The 20,250-nt window shown below is 47.7% G+C and overlaps 1 protein-coding gene across 1 annotated transcript in view; it reads right to left on the reverse strand.

Annotated features, from left to right (window-relative positions):
• The window catches only part of LOC126470285 (putative inactive tyrosine-protein kinase Wsck), a 158,904-nt gene that overhangs the window by 103,670 nt on the left and 34,984 nt on the right, over nt 1-20,250 (reverse strand). Inside the window, exon 3 of the mRNA XM_050098036.1 lies at nt 836-1,138. Coding sequence (XP_049953993.1) covers nt 836-1,138 — 303 coding nt within the window. The remainder of the gene's footprint in view (nt 1-835; nt 1,139-20,250) is intronic.

Below are 20,250 nucleotides of genomic sequence, written 5' to 3' on the forward strand. Positions count from 1 at the left end.
TCTGTCAGCTCTGCATAGAAATTTGCAACTATTCAGTGTGTTTTGTTTTTGTTTATGAAACACTGTTTTCTCCCTTTTAATTCACTTAAGTATGTTCTTCTGGCACCAAATAAAATAAAAATTTGTGGTGTTTTACAAATAACACACCAGCAGATGTTTTCATTAATGTAAATGATTTCTTGTCATTTCAGTTCATTAAAATAAAACATGTAGCTACCAGATTTTATTGTTTGCTTCAAGCTATGCCAGAATGGATAGTGGAAATTAGAATAAAATAATTTTGCTTTAATGTTTTACCATGAGATTACCTATTACCAAAAATTAGTTTACTTAAAATGACACTGCCATGGAAGCCTACAAACTTATATCAGATGGAAATTCGAATTTAAATATTATGCATCCTACATCCATATGTTTAAGAATCTTGTCATCTTGTTTGGTATGAGAAAAGAAATAAAGAAATCAAGACCCATTAAGAGCCTTGAAAATGTAGTCTGAATGAGCAAAGTTAACAACACAGTCGCTGTAGTACCTGCAGAAACTTCCTATAGTCATAAACTTCAAATTAAATCAAAAATAAAAATGAAGTCCAGAAAATCAGGTTGAAGCCTACAAAATGTTTCTACATTTTAATACCCAATGGAATATGTAGCTCTTATTATATATGTCTAACCAAGTTATTTTTTTTTTCTTTTCTTCTTCTTTTTTTTTTTTTTTCTCTTGAAATTTGACTGAGAAGTAATGGTTAAATAGCTTCCTACAATATGTAATGGCCAATAATGAAAAAAGGATATTAATGGAGAAAGTAAGTAATTCTGTTATCTGATAAAGTTACCTCCAATTTGTGTATAGGTAGTAAGTGTTTTTGGAACACCTGTCCCAGCCGCAGTGATTGCAGACACTGATATTTGGTACTCCGTTCCTGGATGCAGGCCAATAATATTGGCACTTGTAACTGAGCTCTGATATGTGAGTAGAATTGTTTGTACAGGAGTGGTTCTGGCATAAGTGTGATTGGGGGCTGCTGTCACAGTGTAGCTATTTATTTCACCATTTGCAGCTTTAGGTGGAGTCCAAGTAACTTCAATCATTGTGTCTGACACATTTGCTACCTGTAGAGTGTTTGGTGGACCTGCAACTAAAGAAATAGAATTTCAGGATAAATATTCCTATAATAAGATACATTATACCTACATTTGTAAGGAAATTTGAAAGTATAAAAATATTAACATTGAAATAATGGCTTAACTTGACCAACTTGAAAAAGCTGACAAACATTTATTACACAAGATGTTCTAGATAAATCATATTCCTAAGGAAAGCTACACGAGACCTATAGGAGAATGAGTAGTTTAAGGACTTAACACGGCTAATAGTCCAGTCAACAAACGAAAATTAGTGGAAAAAAATTGTGTAGTCACAAATTTTTGGACCGTGCTAGGTGGGAGTCTCATGAACAAATTACTAAAAATCCTGGCTGGTGGGATGTGAGTGTTGGGGTTAGGGAGTGCGGGACATTTAAAGGTCACTTTTTTGTTTCTGTCAAATAATTCCAAATCTGCGGTTCCTAGCCAGTATGTTTCCCAGTATAAAATTAAACTACATTAATACATGAAATGTATTAACAGGTGCAGATATGGACAATTATCAGAATATTATGGAACAATGCCAATGAAACTTTGTGTCGAACTGGGATTCGAACCCAGATTTTAAACTTAAATTTCCTACAAAAAAAGGTCCAATTCATTTTGTCTCTAGGACTGATAGTTTCCGTGTTGCAGGGGCTGGAAAAATTGCAGATTATTAAAAACAGTGTTTTAATCACATAAAATCAATGTGTAATGTCACCTGAACTTGGAACTAACAGAAGATCTACATGACTTATTAAAATATAACATCTTATCATCAATGTGTACATTTCAAAAATCAATAATTTTACCATCATCATCATCAGCAGCAGCAGCAGCAGCAGCAGCGGCGGCGGCGGCGGCAGCAGCAGCAGCAGCAGCAGCACCACCACCACCACCACCACCACCACCACCATCTTGTAGATCAAGTAAAAATGCACTATTCGCACACAGATCACAGCATGTGCCGCACACCAAGGACCATGGAGTCCCATCTTTTTAGCATCCACATTGTCCACTACAGCCAGCAGACATTCGGCAGAAGCTGTTCTTCAGTACAGCTTCAAGTGCTAATGGATCATCCAATTGCAGGACATCTCCAGAGACTGCCGTTTTCAATGTGCCAACCCCAATCATAAACAGTCTTATGCTGCATTGTTGGTCAGAGGCATGATTATTGTCCATGCATCAGATAACAGTCTTCAGGCAGACTTACTCAAGTGGAAGGATCCCCTTCTGGAAACACACTTCCTCATCATCCCAGCCTTCGAACACAATCACTGCAGTCAACGACAACCTTGCAAGACCCTCCAGCAATGTTCATAACCAAAATGCAAGGCACCTTGATTCAGAAACAAGACCCAGTCCAAATGCAACCTTATAACCTACCGATTGCCCATGTTGCCCCTACACCCGCCCCCTAGTCAATGCTTTACCCACAATCAGTGGCAACAGTATCAGTTCAGGTGGCAAAAGTGTAGTGACTGTGGCAAGATGGAATACCAGAGGTCTGCCAGTCAATGTCTAAAATGTCTGGACTGTAACAACTGGGAAGAAATCAACTGTGAATCAGAGGGCCATGTCACTTCCCAACCAACCACAGAGTTTGTTCAGGCTACATTGCCTCATACAATCGGGCCCGTGCTTCTCTCCCTCAAGTCAATGGACATCCAGTCAGAATTCAGATTGACACAGGACCTTTGACTGCCATCACTGACTGGACCACATACTCCACTGTGAGATCCCCACCTCTCTAGTTGCTGGTTCAGCATCTGTGGAGCTACATTAATGGTACCATCAATATCAAAGGTCAGCTTCGGGCCACAATCTCATACCGCTCTCACATCATTCAGAAATGGATTCAGACAGCACACATACTGCGTCATGTCAACCTTCTGGAGATGGTCTTATTCTCTGTTCTTGAACTCGAGAGCCATATTGCAGAACCTACCATCCACTCAGTTAATACAATGTCTTAGATGACAAGACTCCCGGAAAAGTTCATGTCTGTTTTGGAGGGCAAGTTCCAAACTTTGAGGCACGTACTGACCTCCTTTCCACAGCCACCCGTGCTTCTGCAAAGCCTGCAATGTACTGTTTGTTCTGAAAGACAAATTATGCGATGAATTATGCCCGCTCCAAGATGTGGACATCATCACTCCAGTGGTCAACAAAGAATATCAAGCCTACTTACAACTGCCTTTGGGCGAGGCGTCCAGGTGACTTTGGTTGTCAACACCATCTTTGGGCTATTTCACTACAATCATCTGCCATTTGGCATTGCTAGTGCTCCCATCATATTTCAATCGTGTTTAAAGCAACTAATTCAGCCACTCCCTGAAGCAGTCAACTATCTGTATGACATACTAGTCACCAGCGAGGGTGCCAAGGAATTAGCAGACAATCTTGAGGTCCTCTTCACAGTACTACAAGAAGCCAACCTCAAATGTCACGTAGACAAGTGCATGTCTTTTGTCTCCCAGGCCATGTATATAGGATACCTATTCATGGTCTCAGGCAATCCTACATCAGAATATGTTGACACCATTCAACATCTGCCCATTCCAATGAACACAACTCAGCTGAAATCCATCCTCGGACAGTTAAACTACTACAGACATTTTATCACTCATGCAACTGCCATCACAGAACCACTACATTGCCTACTACACACAAGTGCCAAATGGGAATGGAGTGCAAACTGTGACAAGGCTCTCTTGACTCTCAAACAATCACTCCTGCACCCAACATGCTTCATGGCTTACAATCCTCAATACCCATGGTGCTGGCAGTGGACGCAGCGGATTATGGTCTGGGAGCAGTTCTCACCCACATGGTCAACTGCATCGAACAGCCAATTGTGTTTGTGTCGAAAACTTTGTCCACATCACAATGCAATTATAGCCAAACAGATAAAGAAGCGTGGCTATCATCTTTCGTGTCAGAAAGTTCCAAAATTATGTTACGGCCACTGCTTCACACTACCAACAGTCCACAAACTGCTCCTGTCATTGTTCAATGCCATGGCTATTATCTCCATCAGTATGGTGCGGCACCTTCAGCGGTGGGCCCTTCTTCTATTGGCCTACACATACAATATCAGGTACCAAACTTTGCCACAACACGCCATGCAGACCTCCTATCTCACATACCAGTGGGCAATGGCCAGGAGTTTTCACTCAGGCACCGGAGCAGCTGAGGCCATCACTCACCTACCTCTCGATGTAAAACTTGTCACACAACATACCAGCAAGGGTACCACGTTTCAAGCAGTCCTCCACATGGTGCAGAATGGGTCTCCCCTAGACCCGAAGGGCATCAGGGACCCAGTAATTCAAATATTCAGGCACTGTTGGCCCAACTCTCATTGCTGCACGGCATCCTCCTCATATAGGTGGAGCAGGCTCAACACATGTAATTATCCCACCAATCCAGCAACAGGTCCAACAGCTCCTACCTGCGGGTCAAAGGGGTGTCATCTCGACTAAATGCCTTGCATGACAGAACAGCTATTGGAATGGCATGGGCGCAACCATTACTGCCTTAAGTCTCCTCCTGTCTTACATGCCAAAGTAAATAGACAGCTCCTCCTTGCCATTACTTTCCCTAGTCTGACACCTTAGAGCCTTGGTCCTGCATATACATCAACTTCATTGGACCTCTCCTCGGCTCTCCTCACTTTCAGTGGTCAATGTGGGGAGCCGATTTCCCTATTTCATAAAAATGTCTGACACATCTTCTGACCACACCATCTGTGCTCTTTCACACATTTACTGAAGGGTTTCCCAAAATGGTTGTTTTGGACAATGATCCACAATTCGCTTCCACTATGTTCATGCAATTTTGTGAGAAAAATGACATCCAAATTATCCACACGGCGCTTTTCCACACAGCTTCCAATAGCACAGCCAAGAGGATTGTCAGGAGTTCCAACACGCAAGCACCATCCTTTGGAAGATACCTTCTCATCATTCCTGACATCCGATCAAACCTCCCCCTGTAAAGCTCCTCCCCAACGGAAAAGCTGCATGGATGGCCTCACCAGTCCCAGCTCTCTCTGTTACAACCTCAGTCCACCCATGTACCTGCTTGGCACCCTTGCCATCATCATTTCGCCATTTGAGACCCTGTGTGGTCCCTGACACATTCTGATGGACAACTACAATTGATCCCTGCCATCATCTCCCATCTCCTTGACCAAGCTATGGCAGGATTTACTTTGGCTGACAGTGTCACCTGCTGCAGGCACATAAACCAGCTCTGAAAATGCTTGGGCCCTGATACACCCAACAGTGGTATAACTTCAGCTTCTGTTCCAGCATCGTTGCCCTCACGTGACCAGACACCCGACAGTGAGGCTGCTGTCTGGGACATGGGAATCGTGCCTCTGCTACACCGCCACCACCAGACGCCATCCCCACGGATGTGCATGTTGCACCGCCTGCAGTCCAGCAACCTGACAAGGACATTGAGATGGGCTGCAGCCTCATGTCCCTTCCTGGTAGGGGAGGAATGCCCTATCAGAGATCTACACAAAAGGGAGTGGTAATCCCGCGGAAACCCTGGGCATACATGCAGCCTACATGGCCCCTGCACACCTCTGCATCACCAGTTCACCATGTCGCAGTCATGACCGGATGCCTGGTGATGGTAGCAGTGCTGGCACCGATCTCCACTTCCAAGGTACCTATTTGCATCCACACAACAAGTGACAAGAAAATAGTATCACCAGTATTCCGCCACATAGAATACATGAGCCAGTTCTTCCAGCTTCGAGAGCCTCTCCTGGACTCTGGGCAGGTGGTACTCACCTCACCATCTCAGCATGCTCTCAGAAGTCCACTGTAGTGATGGACACCACCGTTCTCAGCTTTCATCATTGCTTCCTCTGTGGACTTAGAGTGTATTAAGGATTGTCTTTTCTGTGCCTGTGCTGGACTTAATCAGGACAGCATTCTTGGGACTTGGATTATTTCCCTGCAAGTGTATATTCTTATGAAGCTGTTAGTGGTGTTACTACATACTAGAAACAATCAGGCAATTTTAGATAGCAGCTCTGTTAAGCCTCTGGACCAGTACCTAGTAATACGCCGTATTTTGTGCCTTTTGTTCTTCCTGTCGAAGCAAGTGTATTGTGTTGTCAATAACATTGTTAACACTTGATCACTGTTTTGTTTCATTAGCAGTGTACTCAGTTACTTCCAGACACATCTTTTCCCAGACAGGCATAAGTGTTCAATGGTGACATTTCTTTTGGATGAAGTGGAAGTAGACGAAGTTGAGGACTACAACCCAACAAGCATTATTAACCATGCTCTAACCAATTTTTGAAGAAGTGCCATACAATAGAGTTGCTACTTAAGTAATAATTAACACATCACAGCTTGGCTTCAAGGATGGCTCATCAGATGAAAGAGCAAAACTGCTACCACTGGATGCCTTTTGTGACTTAACAAATCCATCTGACAATGTAGATCACACTGTTCAGTTAGACATTTTAGGAATGTGGAACTACGAGAGAATTATATAGTTGGTTTCCCTCTTGTTTATGTGGCAAGAAGCAGAAAGGCACTATACACTGCCACATAACAGACAATGAACCAGCATCTGACTTGGGTACTGCAACTTTGCCTGTTCCTTGTGGTTTCATACTTGCACAGCAGGTCTTTTTCTAATAACAATATGACTTTTTGATGGGTTTGGAAACATTACCCACAGCAAGTATAGACAACTTGCAGACAAAAATCCCTCTTTCATTGTTTTGTCTGGCCAACAGTTTACGTCAACATCTAAAATCAAAATCTTTTGTTTATAGTAACAGCTTTTGCAAATTGTCTGTGGCTGGAAAAAAACTGATGCAAGTGGATATTGGAAGAGGCATGCGTGTAGTTCAAGTACAAGTATCCCCCATCCACACCACATCATTCTACAAGAAGCACTGCCGGCCAAGTCTAAAAGTTACAACTCTCTTTCATTGAAAAAATATTTGTCAACAAATAATACAGATTTCTGTATACCCCTTGCCCAACAATGTCAGGTATTACTCTCTTTCAGTTGGTTCATGACAAACTTTTCATGCATTTTGCAAGTAACAGTCTTTCTTTGATTCAATAAGTTCCACAAAATCTTTATCATATGATCATTTTACATATTAATAAGTCTGATGATCTTCCAATTTGTAATTTGTGAGGTATAGAAATGTGGCAATAGCTTTACTAATATTGGTTTGTGTGGTAAATGGTACAAAACTGTTCAATTCCTTCCAGCAGTATCTGTATATTTTTTATTTCCTGCACACAATGAAAAGTCATCCAGTATACGAGTCTCTTCAAAAAATTCTGGAGCATTCGTAATTTCATGCCAATGGTCTGTTGGAGCAAAATGCATTTGGTACTCCTGCAGTTGCCTGGGTTTAATGTGTAACTGCCAGAAGTTACATTATTTATTGTTCAGAGCTGCATTGAGGAGAATTTTTTGTCACACAGTTTGCGAATTTCGAGATGGCAGACGTAGAGGAGCAGCGTGTCTGCATTAAATTTTGTGAGACACTCCAAGAAAACCTTTAGTGAGACACACCAATTCATGCAGGAAGCCTATGGTGATGAGAGCTTAAGCACTACTCAATGTTATGAATGGTTCACACAGTTTAAAAATGGCCTGACGGAAGTTGAAGATGACCCTCATTCAGGATGCCCTTCAAAGTCTACGAATGACACTTATGTCAAGAACATCAAAGAAACTGTGAATGCCAATCAAAGAATGACTGTCCACGAGATTGCAGAAGAATTAATATTTCGGTTGGATCACGCCATGAAATCCTGAAATAGCATCTTGGAATGTATCCTGTTGCCACCAAGTTCGTCCCACAGCTCATGAGTCAAGACCAGAAAGACCTTCACCTCGCAATCTGTGAAGAGCTTTTGGATCGTGCAAATGAGAACAAGATGTTCCTTAAGAGAATTAGAACTGGTGATGAGATGTGGGTCTACAGAATGATGTTGAGACCAAGGTTCGATCTTCATAATGGGACAGAGAAGGTTCTCCAAGACCGAAAAAAGCTCGTCAGGTCAGGTCAGGTCATATGTCAAAGCCATGCTGACAGTTTTCTCTGGATTAGTTCATCATGAAAACGTGTCACAGGAAAAACTGTTAATCGATAGTACTATCACAATGTGTTGCAACATCTGTGAGAAAATGTATGTGGAGGAGAGTATTTCGAATGAGGCCGTGCACAGTAAGTAAAAGGTAAGCATAGAAAAATTTTGTGGAGAAAGTTCCGGAATTTTTTGAATAGACAACGTACATCAAAGACTTATCTCTGACCATACCAAATACTACTGAATCTACTTTGTTTGTCAATGATACAAGCATAACTATTACCATTTCAGACCAGAAAGTGAATAATAAAGTAAATACAATATTGGGAGAAACCTGTTCTTGGTGCATAGTTAATTGCTGGAAAATACTATGCATTCAGTTCTTTGATAGATAATTCTACTATGGGTGGCAGCACACTCCCTTTCGAATTTGACATAATATGCCAAGTGTCAAGTTTCTGAAACTGAATGTTGGTGGGCACCTCTCATGGAAGGCTGATACACTCCTGGAAATTGAAATAAGAACACCGTGAATTCATTGTCCCAGGAAGGGGAAACTTTATTGACACATTCCTGGGGTCAGATACATCACATGATCACACTGACAGAACCACAGGCACATAGACACAGGCAACAGAGCATGCACAATGTCGGCACTAGTACAGTGTATATCCACCTTCCGCAGCAATGCAGGCTGCTATTCTCCCATGGAGACGATCGTAGAGATACTGGATGTAGTCCTGTGGAACGGCTTGCCATGCCATTTCCACCTGGCGCCTCAGTTGGACCAGCGTTCGTGCTGAACGTGCAGACCGCGTGAGACGACGCTTCATCCAGTCCCAAACATGCTCAATGGGGGACAGATCCGGAGATCTTGCTGGCCAGGGTAGTTGACTTACACCTTCTAGAGCACGTTGGGTGGCACGGGATACATGCGGACGTGCATTGTCCTGTTGGAACAGCAAGTTCCCTTGCCGGTCTAGGAATGGTAGAACGATGGGTTCGATGACGGTTTGGATGTACCGTGCACTATTCAGTGTCCCCTCGACGATCACCAGTGGTGTACGGCCAGTGTAGGAGATTGCTCCCCACACCACGATGCCGGGTGTTGGCCCTGTGTGCCTCGGTCGTACGCAGTCCTGATTGTGGCGCTCACCTGCACGGCGCCAAACACGCATACGACCATCATTGGCACCAAGGCAGAAGCGACTCATCGCTGAAGACGACACGTCTCCATTCGTCCCTCCATTCACGCCTGTCGCGACACCACTGGAGGCGGGCTGCACGATGTTGGGGCGTGAGCGGAAGACGGCCTAACGGTGTGCGGGACTGTAGCCCAGCTTCATGGAGACGGTTGCGAATGGTCCTCGCCGATACCCCAGGAGCAACAGTGTCCCTAATTTGCTGGGAAGTGGCGGTGCGGTCCCCTACGGCACTGCGTAGGATCCTACGGTCTTGGCGTGCATCCGTGCGTCGCTGCGGTCCGGTCCCAGGTCGACGGGCACGTGCACCTTCCGCCGACCACTGGCGACAACATTGATGTACTGTGGAGACCTCACGCCCCACGTGTTGAGCAATTCGGCGGTACGTCAACCCGGCCTCCCGCATGCCCACTATACGCCCTCGCTCAAAGTCCGTCAACTGCACATACGGTTCACGTCCACGCTGTTGCGGCATGCTACCAGTGTTAAAGACTGCGATGGAGCTCCGTATGCCACGGCAAACTGGCTGACACTGACGGCGGCGGTGCACAAATGCTGCGCAGCTAGCGCCATTCGACGGCCAACACCACGGTTCCTGGTGTGTCCGCTGTGCCGTGCGTGTGATCATTGCTTGTACAGCCCTCTCACAGTGTCCGGAGCAAGTATGGTGGGTCTGACACACCGGTGTCAATGTGTTCTTTTTTCCATTTCCAGGAGTGTATTTACGACCCCCTGTGGACACCATCTGCAACTACTGCTGTTAGAATACTGTCCACTGCTAGCAGTTGAGCTAAACTTAAGTGACATGCACATTGGCAGCAGTACAATTATTCTACAATCAGTTTCAAATGCCAGTCCTCTAAATTTTCTCAACAGAGCACTGAGAAAAGAAAGTACTCTTTCCTCCAGAGATTCCAACTAGAGTTCATGAAACATATCCTTAATACTTGTATGTCGATGGAACCGAACAGTAACAAACCTAGCAGCCTGCCTCTGAGTTGCCGTGCTATCTTCATTTCATCCAACCTGGTGGAGATCTAAACATTCGAGCAGGACTCGAGAATGAGTGGCACTAATGTTCTATGTGTGTTCCCCCTTAGAGAAGAACAACACTTTCTTAAAATTCACCCAATAAACTGAAATTGACCATTAGCCTTCCCTACTACCACCCTAATGTGCCTGTTGCTTTTCATATCATCTCCCAGCATTACACCCATAGATATTTAATAGACTTGACTGTGCCAAGCAGTACACTAATAATGCTGTACTCAAACATTACAAGATTGTTTCTGTCACTCATCTGCCATTAACTTACAAAAAAAGGCTCTGAGCACTATGGGACTTGACTTCGGAGGTCATCAGTCCCCTAGAACTTAGAACTACTTAAACCTAACTAACCTAAGGACAACACACACATCCATGCCCGAGGCAGGATTTGAACCTGCGACCGTAGCGGTCACGCGGTTCGAGACTGTAGCGCCTAGAACTGCTCGGCCACTCCGGCCGGCCATTAACTTACATTTTTCTACATTTAGAGGTAGTTTCCTGACCTGATAACACCAAGTGTCATATATAAAACTGTTCTTCTCAACTTCTTCTGCAGTACTGTGGTATGTTGTAAACAATGAAAGTGTACTGAATGATACAGAAAGTAAATAATAGTATCAAGAAATTCAGAATAGGACATCTTTTCATTTGAAGTTTTTTTGCTTCACATAATCATTCCTGTGATATCCCTAACAAATCCTCTTGGGACAACCTATCAAACTTCCCTGGGGCATTTCTGACGATAACTTTGTCTAAGATGAACACTCACCATCAAAGACAACGTCAAAACATTTGGGACTACTGCAACAGAGAATTTCAACCAAGTCTTGCTAGAGCATGTGAATAATTCTTAATGTGCTACTAATGCACCTACAGCTAAGAAATGTTACTGTAAATTACACATTTTTGCCTTCACGGCAGTGGTTAACTTGAATGTTACATGATTATTCATTTACTGATCCATGATTGTATTAGATCTTCTTCTATTTCTTGAAACCAATTGGGTTTCTTGATTGAACTGTTTGCTACATCAAAAATCCACTTTGTGAGTCTTCTGTTGTTCGTTCTAAGTATGTGTCCATAGAATGTTAATCGCTGTTTTCTGATCATGTCTGTGAGCCTGCCTGTGTGTTCATACAATTCTCTTCATCCATATACCATCTGTTTGTTCTGCTCCAAAAACTTTTCTGGGGACTTTATGTTCTATTTTTTTGTCTCTGTGATGCCTGATTGGTTGGTTGGTTGATTGACTGGGGTTGAAGGGACCAAACGGCAAGGTCATCAGTCCCTTGTTTCAGCAGTGGTCCATTCGGATGGACTTCCATCTCAGAAGAGTCATAACGATAAAAGGTAAAAGGCTAAAAAATGTAAAAGTGCAGTTGTGTTGTCAATTATGAAAACAATAGTACACAGAGCCAAAAGAAGGGGGCATTCCGCCAAAATGTGTGTTACTGACTGGAAGGCCCAACGACCACTAAGTGGGGGTAGCTCATTACGCAAAAGAAAACCATGGGTCAGCCTGGTACGGCGATGCGGAGACGAAACAGGGTGGTCGAGTCCATTCGGGAGAGGCGGAAGGAAGAATGCCATGATACAGGTGTCACCTGAATCACACGAAGTTTATTAGGCAGGGAGATAGTCTCCCAAGCGTTGGTCCATGATTGTGCGAAGTAGGATTTGATATGAAGCTGTAAATCCGCCGCAGGAGGGGTGACAGATAAGGGGGGTAAGTGACTGCTCCCCCCAGCCAAACGGTCAGCAAGCTCATTACCTGGGATACAAACATGGCCAGGGACCCAAAGCAAGTCAACGGAACAAGCAGCATGGTGAAGATCAGCAAGATGGTCATGGATGGTCGAGACCAAGGGATGGCACAAAAAACAGCAGTCAACAGTCTGAAGACCACTCATTGAGTCCGTACATAACAAAACGTGGTCGAGTTGGGACTGTTTAATAAAGGCAAGGGCCTGGGAAATTGCCATCAATTCTGCAGTAAACACCCCACATGCAGTTGGCAGGAGATGATTTTCCATGCCAACAGGACGTGAAGGCATATCCCACATGATCAGCAGATTTAGAGCCATTGGTGTGAAAAACAACAGCAGACCGAAACTCCCATGAAATGCAGCGGAAAAAACAACCAACGTCGGCGGGGATCCATCCGAATCCAGGGCCGAGGAACTCACCAAGGGAGGGTGCTGGGGAGGGAACGTGGGAGACAGGACAAAGAAGGAAACTGAAAATCACAGAGAAGTTTTTTTTTTTTTTTTTTTTGGTTGGGTTTAAGGGCGCTCAACTGCTGAGGTCATTAGCGCCCAGTCACTGTTGTTAGAGCACATGGAATCTATTAAAACTCAAGGGGATGGGGGGACACCAGAAGGACCTGACAAAGATGCAGATAAAATAAGTAAAAAGGTTAAATGTCTTTGGACAAGCCAGTTAAAGTTATAAAACGCAGAATACGAGCAGCTGCTCGAGCGTCATCAGCTAAAACATCCGGTAAAGTAGATGGCAGGGACAGGACAACACGAAATTGACTAAAACGGGGACACGACAATAAAACATGGCGCACTGTTAATTCCTGACCACAAGGGCACTGCGGGGCCGGGTCACCGGAGAGCAGGTAGCGGTGGCTAAACCGGCAATGCCCAATCCGCAACCTGGTCAGAAGGACCTCCTTGCACCGAGATGGTCGGGAGGATGTTGTCCAAGCAGTTGGGAGCGGTTTTACTGCCCAGAGCTTGTTTCCTCGGAGGGATGACCAAGCATCCCACCACAACGACACAAGCCTCTTACATACATCCCCACGAACGTCAGATGACGGGACACAGTGGGAGGCTGGCCGAGGCAGGAGGACTGCAGCCTTGGCTGCAGCATCCGCAGCCTCATTCCCAGGCACTCCTACATGTCCGGGAACCCACAGAAAGCTGACAGAACCACCATTATCAGCGAAAGAATGGAGGGACTGCTGTATCCGTTGAATCAAGGGATGGACCGGATAGGGAGCTCCAAGGCTCTGAAGAGCACTGAGTGAGTCAGAGCAGAGTACGTACGATGAATGGCGGTGGCGGCGGGCATACTGAACGGCCTGATGGAGAGCAAAAAGCTCGGCCGTAAAGCTCGAACATTGGTCGAGGAGCCGGTATTTAAAGGTGGCGGCCCCGACGACAAAGGCACAGCCGACACCATCGTCAGTTTTGGAGCCATCGGTGTAAATAAAGGTGTGACCAGCAAGGCGAGCACGAAGTTCGACAAACCGTGAGCAATACACTGCAGCCGGAGTACCCTCCTTCGGGAGTGAGCTGAGGTCGAGATAAATATGACCCGGAGCCTGGAGCCAAGGTGGTGTCGGGCTCTCACCCTCTCTGAAGGTGGTAGGGAGGGCAAAATCCAATTGTCGAAGCAGGCGACGGAAGCGGACTCCGGGGGGCAGCAGGGCAGACACATACAACCCGTACTGACGGTCGAGAGAATCGGCGAAGAAGGACTTGTAAGAGGGGTGGTCGGGCATAGACAACAGCCGGCAGGCATACCGACACAGCAGTACGTCGCGCCGGTAGGTCAATGGTAATTCGGCAGCTTCAGCATAAAGACTCTCGATAGGACTAGTGTAGAAGGCTCCGGTCGCAAGACGTATCCCCCGATGGTGGATGGAGTTGAGCCGGCGTAAGAGGGATGGCCGAGCGGACGAGTAGACGAAGCCCCCATAATCCAGCTTCGACCGGACTATGGACCGATACAAGCGAAGCAGGACAGTGCGATCCGCTCCCCAAGATGAACCGCTAAGAACTCTGAGGACATTAAGGGAACGTGTACAACGGGCCGCCAAATAAGAGACATGTGGAGACCAACACAGTTTCCTGTCCAACGTGAGCCCTAGAAACTTAGTTGTGTCAACGAATGGGAGAACAACAGGACCGAGATGTAAGGATGGCGGAAGGAACGCTTTATATCGCCAAAAGTTGATACAAACCGTCTTCTCTTCAGAGAACCGGAAGCTATTTGCCACGCTCCATGAGTAGAGGCTGTCTAGACAACGCTGAAGGCAGCGCTCCAGAAGGCATGTTCTCTGGGCACTGCAGTAGATCGCGAAGTCATCGACAAAGAGAGAGCCTGAGACATTAGGTGGAATGCAATCCATAATTGGATTGATCGCGATGGCAAAAAGGGCTACGCTCAAGACGGAGCCCTGAGGCACTCCGTTCTCCTGGAGGAAGACGTCGGACAATACGGAACCCACACGTACCCTAAACTTTCGATCCGTTAAAAAGGAATCAATAAAAAGGGGCAGGCGACCGCGTAGGCCCCACCTGTGCATAGTGCGGAGGATACCTCCTCTCCAACAGGTATCATAAGCCTTCTCCAAGTCGAAGAACACGGCTACCATTTGGCGCCTTCGCAAAAAGTTGTTCATGATGAATGTCGACAAGGTCACAAGGTGGTCAACAGCGGAGCGGCGGCGACGAAAGCCGCATTGGACATTAGTAAGTAGTCGTCGAGATTCAAGAATCCAGACTAACCGAGCATTAACCATGCGCTCCATCACCTTACAGACACAGCTTGTAAGAGAAATGGGGCGGTAACTAGAAGGAAGGTGTCTATCCTTCCCGGGTTTGGGTATAGGAACAACAACGGCATCACGCCAACGCCTGGGGACTTGACCGTCGGTCCAGACGCGATTGTAGGTACGAAGAAGGAAGCTTTTGCCCACCGGAGAAAGGTGTGCCAGCATCTGAACGTGAATGGCATCTGGCCCCGGAGCAGAGGATCGGGACAGTGCAAGCGCACGTTCGAGTTCCCGCATAGTAAAGGGGGCATTATAAGTTTCTAGATTCAGCGAGTGGAAGGAAGGTCGCCGAGCCTCTTCTGCCTCTTTCCTGGGAAAGAAGGCAGGGTGGTAATGGGCGGAGCTTGAAACCTCCGCGAAAAAGCGGCCAAAGGCGTTGGAGACAGCCACAGGATCAACAAGGACCTCATTACCTGAGGTCAGGCCAGGTACCGAGGAGTGGGCCTTAATGCCCGATAGCCGGCGCAGGCTACCCCAAACGACGGAAGAGGGAGTAAAACTGTTAAAGGAGCTGGTGAAAGAGGCCCAACAAGCTTTTTTGCTGTCTTTGATGATTCTACGGCATTGCGCTCGGAGTCGTTTGTATTCAATACAATTCGCCAATGTAGGATGGCGGCGAAAGGTGCGTAAAGCACGTCGTTGAGCACGGATAGCGTCCCTACAAGCCTCGTTCCACCAGGGGACGGAAACGCGACGTGAAGAAGAAGTAGTACGAGGAATGGAACGTTCGGCAGCATTGATAATAACAGCCATGAGGTATTCGACCTGACTGTCACAACTGAGAAAATCGTGGTCCGGAAAGGTCGCCAGGGAGGAGTAAAGTCCCCAGTCACCTTTCAGTATGTTCCAGCTCGAAGGACATGGGGATGGGGTGTGGTGCAGGAGACGAACGACACAGGGGAAGTGGTCGCTCGAATAGGTGTCAGAAAGGACATACCACTCGAACCGACAGGCAAGAGTGGTAGAACAGATCGAGAGGTCCAAGTGGGAGTAGGTATGAGTAGAGTCCGAGAGGAAAGTCGGGGCGCCGGTATTGAGGCAGACAAGATTGAGATGGTTGAAGACATCCGCCAAGAGTGAGCCTCTTTGACAGGATGCAGGAGAGCCCCAAAGGGGATGGTGGGCATTGAAGTCGCCAAACAATAAGAACAGCGGGGGAAGCTGAACGATCAGGTGCATCATGTCAGCCCGACTAACAGCAGATGACGGTGGAGTGTAGATGGTACAAACTGAAAAAGTAAAAGCAGAAAGAGTAATGTGGACAGCTATTGCTTGGAGTGGGGTGGTCAATGGGATGGGATGGTAATAGACATCGTCCCGAACGAGCAACATGACCCCACCATGAGCTGGGATACCATCCACAGGGGTGAGGTCATACCGCTCCGAGGTATAGTGGGTAAAGGCAATACGGTCAGTCGGGCGCAACTTGGTTTCCTGGAGACCAAGGACGAGCGGACAGTGCAGGCGGAGGAGCAGTTGTAATTCCTCCCGATTAGATCGAATACCTCTTATGTTCCAATGAAACAACGCCACTGCTAGTCAAAAAGTTGGGGGAACGAGACGGGGGAAGAGCTGGTCACCTCGACAGCCGCGGAGGGCCAGGTTGCGAGGGAACAACGCTACAACCGACGGGAGGCGGATCCGGTTCCATTGACTCGTCGCCAGCTGCAGCCGCTGTCCCTGATTGTGTAGGAGGGGCCGCATCATTTGCCGACGAAAGGCCGGCGGAGCGCCTGGCAGCAGAGCGTCCCGGCGAAACTGAGGACGGCCGGGAGCAGCGACTCACGGATGAAGCGTCAGACGAAACGCGCCGGGGTGGAGAGGGGGATAGAGACTTCTTCTTGGAGGCCTTCTTGGAAGGCCGAGGAGGCACAGGGATGGTGGGCTGGACCCGAAGAAGGTCCTCACGCGCGGGGTCCATTTTGGAACGCCGGACCTCGGAAGCTGGGGTCCGGAACGTTTCCCCGATGGACGCCTGAGAAGAGGATCGCTTCTCAGGTGGCGTGGGGGGAGGAGGAGGAGGAAGGGTGGCCCCTGGGGCAGAGGGGGTGGGGGCCACGGGGGAGGAGGATTTGGAAGGGACGGATTTGGGAGGCGGAGGCAGAGCCCCCTGATGGGCGGAGGAGGCGGAGGGGGGACAGGATAGGGGTGAGGATACCGCGGAAGGAGTGGACACAACTGAGGCAAACGAAGTGGTCAATGGCACGGGATGAAGGCGGTCATATTTCTTCCTGGCCTCAGAATAAGAGAGCCGATCCAAAGTTTTAATTTCTTGTATCTTCTTCTCCTTCTGATAGGCGGGGCAGTCTGAGGATCTAGGCGAGTGGACGCCAGGACAATTAATGCACCGAGGTGGTGGGGTGCATGTATGTTCCTCACGAAGAGGACGTCCACAATCGCCACAAAGGGGCTCAGCCTCACACCGTGACGACATGTGCCCAAAGCGCAAACACCTAAAACAGCGCATAGGAGGCGGGACGTAAGGTCGCACGTCGCACCGGTAGCACATCACCTTGACCTTCTCCGGGAGAACGTCCCCCTCGAAGGCGAGGATAAAGGCCCCGGTGTCGATGCGACGGTCTTTGGGGCCGCGCTGGACTCGCCGGACGAAATGCACGCCGCGGCGCTCCAGGTTGGCCCTGAGCTACTCATCAGATTGTAGCAGGAGGTCACGATGAAAAATAACCCCCTGCGTCCTATTTAGTGCCAGATGTGGGACAATGGATACTGGGATGTCCCCTAGGCGGTCGCACGCCTGGAGTGCCGCCGACTGTGTGGCGGAGGTGGTCTTGATAAGAACGGACCCGGATCGCATCTTGCTGAGAGCCTCGATTTCCCCGAAGACGTCCTCAATGTGCTGAACAAAGAACATGGGCTTGGAGGTGGCGAACGTCCCCCCATCGGTTCGAGAACAGACCAAATAGCGGGGGAAGTACTTCGCCCCAAGCCGGCGGGCCTGTCCCTCCTCCCATGGAGTGGCCAAGGGGGAAAGGGCAGGAGAACCAGAACTAGAAACGGTACCTTTTCTTTTGAAAGACTCGGCCGCAGAGCGACCTGATACGTGTTGACGTTTCATCTGCGAAACGTCCGCCCCGATACCACCCACTCCGACCAGGAGCTCTCGCCACGGGCGCCACCCAGCCGCAGCAAGGGCCACCTGGCAGGATGACCATTGCCGGGAGTCCTGATGCCCCAAGGAGACGGGCATCTACTCCTTGGCCGACGTGGGGAGGGTGCAGCTCAGGTATCGGCAGTACGGTCCCTGTGTTGTCAGGGGGCTACAACCTAGAGGGTACATGACGACCCCACCACAACGGGCTGGCTACCGTGCTGGATTTCTGGTGCCATGGATAGTCCATCATGATCGCTGGTGCAGATGGAGATGCATTATGGGCGTAACTTGGACAACCCATCAGGCATTTAGGCCCAATTTGAGGAATAGTGGGTATGGTTACAACGCCGGTGCAATGCTGAGTGCCAAGGTCTTAGTGCACTTAGGACCAGTGGTACACCATGTAAGGTGTCCTTCCCCAAAAGGCTCGTACTTCTGTAGAATTTTGAAAAATGGAGGTCAAACCCCAAGGGGGACCATCACATAAAAGGCCGAAACGGTTGAAACTCCTTTTAGTCGCCTCTTACGACAGGCAGGAATACCTTGGGCCTATTCTTACCCCGGACCCGCAGGGGGGAATCACAGAGAAGAGACGCAAGGCGAAGCCCAACTGGTAAACTCGCCCGAGGGTGGGAATCAGGTGGGCAACGTCCTTAGTCTGGGAACAGGATAGAATAGGAAGGATGAGTGGGAGAGGAACGGAGAGCGATTGTGTAAGAAACCAGAAGCTGGGACCGCAAACAGAAAAGAGTGGGGGGGAATCCCAGCCTCAACCAGGAGACTATCAACAGGGCTAGTAGGGAAGGCACCGGCGGCCAAATGGATACCACGGTGGTGGACCGGATCCAGGAAGTGCAGTGTGGAAGGAACAGTCGAACCATAAACTTGACAACCATAGTCCAAGCGAGACAGCACTAAAGCCCGATAAAGGCAGAGAAGAGTGGAACAATCTACACCCCAAGAGATATGGGCAAGGAAGTGAAGGACATTGAGTTTTCGGAAACACCCTATCTTCAGAAGACTGATATGAGACAGCCAAGCGAGCTTGTTGTCGAAAAGAAGACCCAGGAAACAAAACCGTGGGACCACAGGTAATCATTATGCATCTAGGTAGAGCTCCGGATCGGGGTGGATCATAGTACGGTGACAGAAGTGGACCACCCGCGATTTTAAAGGAGAGAATTGAAACCCGTGTGAGGGGGTCCATGAAGAGGCACACCGTATAGCATCCTGGAGCTGCTGGTCTGCAGAGGCCATTGAAGAGGAACTAACACAAATGCAGAAATCATCCACATACAGAGCTTGGGTGACCAAAGGACTGACAGAGGCCAGAAGTCCATCTATAGCAATGAGGAAAAGAAGTACACTCAATACGGGACCCTGTAGGATGCCATTCTCCTGGATCTGTGGAGAACTAAAAACAGTACCAACCCGAACCCTGAACAACCGATTGAACAGGAACTGGCAGATAAAAATCTCGAGTGAGGCCCCAAAGACCCCACTCATGCAGCATAAGAAAGATATGATGCCGCCAAGCCGTGTCATTGGTCTTGCGAAGGTCGAAAAATACTGCAAACAAATGGTGGCACTTGGGAAAAGCCTGCCGAACTGCAGATTCCAAGCGAAGTAAATGATCGATCGGAGACCATCCCTCTTGGAAGCCACAATGGTAAGAGGACAATAGACCCTGAGATTCGAGGGCCCAATTGAGCCGATGGACTACCATCCGTTCAAGTAACTTGCAAACAACGTTTCTCAGACTAATTGGCCGATAGCTTTCGACAAACAGGGGGTTCTTACCAGTCTTAGGGACGGGAACCACGATGCTATCCCTCCACTGAAAAGGGAAGTCACCCTGGAGCCGAATACGGGTAGGCACCAGGAGAAGATGTCATTGTGGAGCACTGAGATGTTGAAGCAATTGGTTATGGATGGAGTCTGGGCCAGGGGCCATATCATGAGAAGCAGAAAATGGGGAAAGAAGTTCCCATTCAGTAAAAGGTTTGTTGTAAGATTCTGACTGACAAGGGGTAAAACATAAGGTGGAAGCCTCAGCCCGCTGTTTCTGGTGAAGAAAAGCAGCCAGGTAGGAGGTTGA

This window comes from Schistocerca serialis, chromosome 3 (genome assembly GCF_023864345.2).
Source record: "Schistocerca serialis cubense isolate TAMUIC-IGC-003099 chromosome 3, iqSchSeri2.2, whole genome shotgun sequence".
In the NCBI taxonomy this organism is placed as follows: Eukaryota; Metazoa; Arthropoda; class Insecta; order Orthoptera; family Acrididae; genus Schistocerca; species Schistocerca serialis.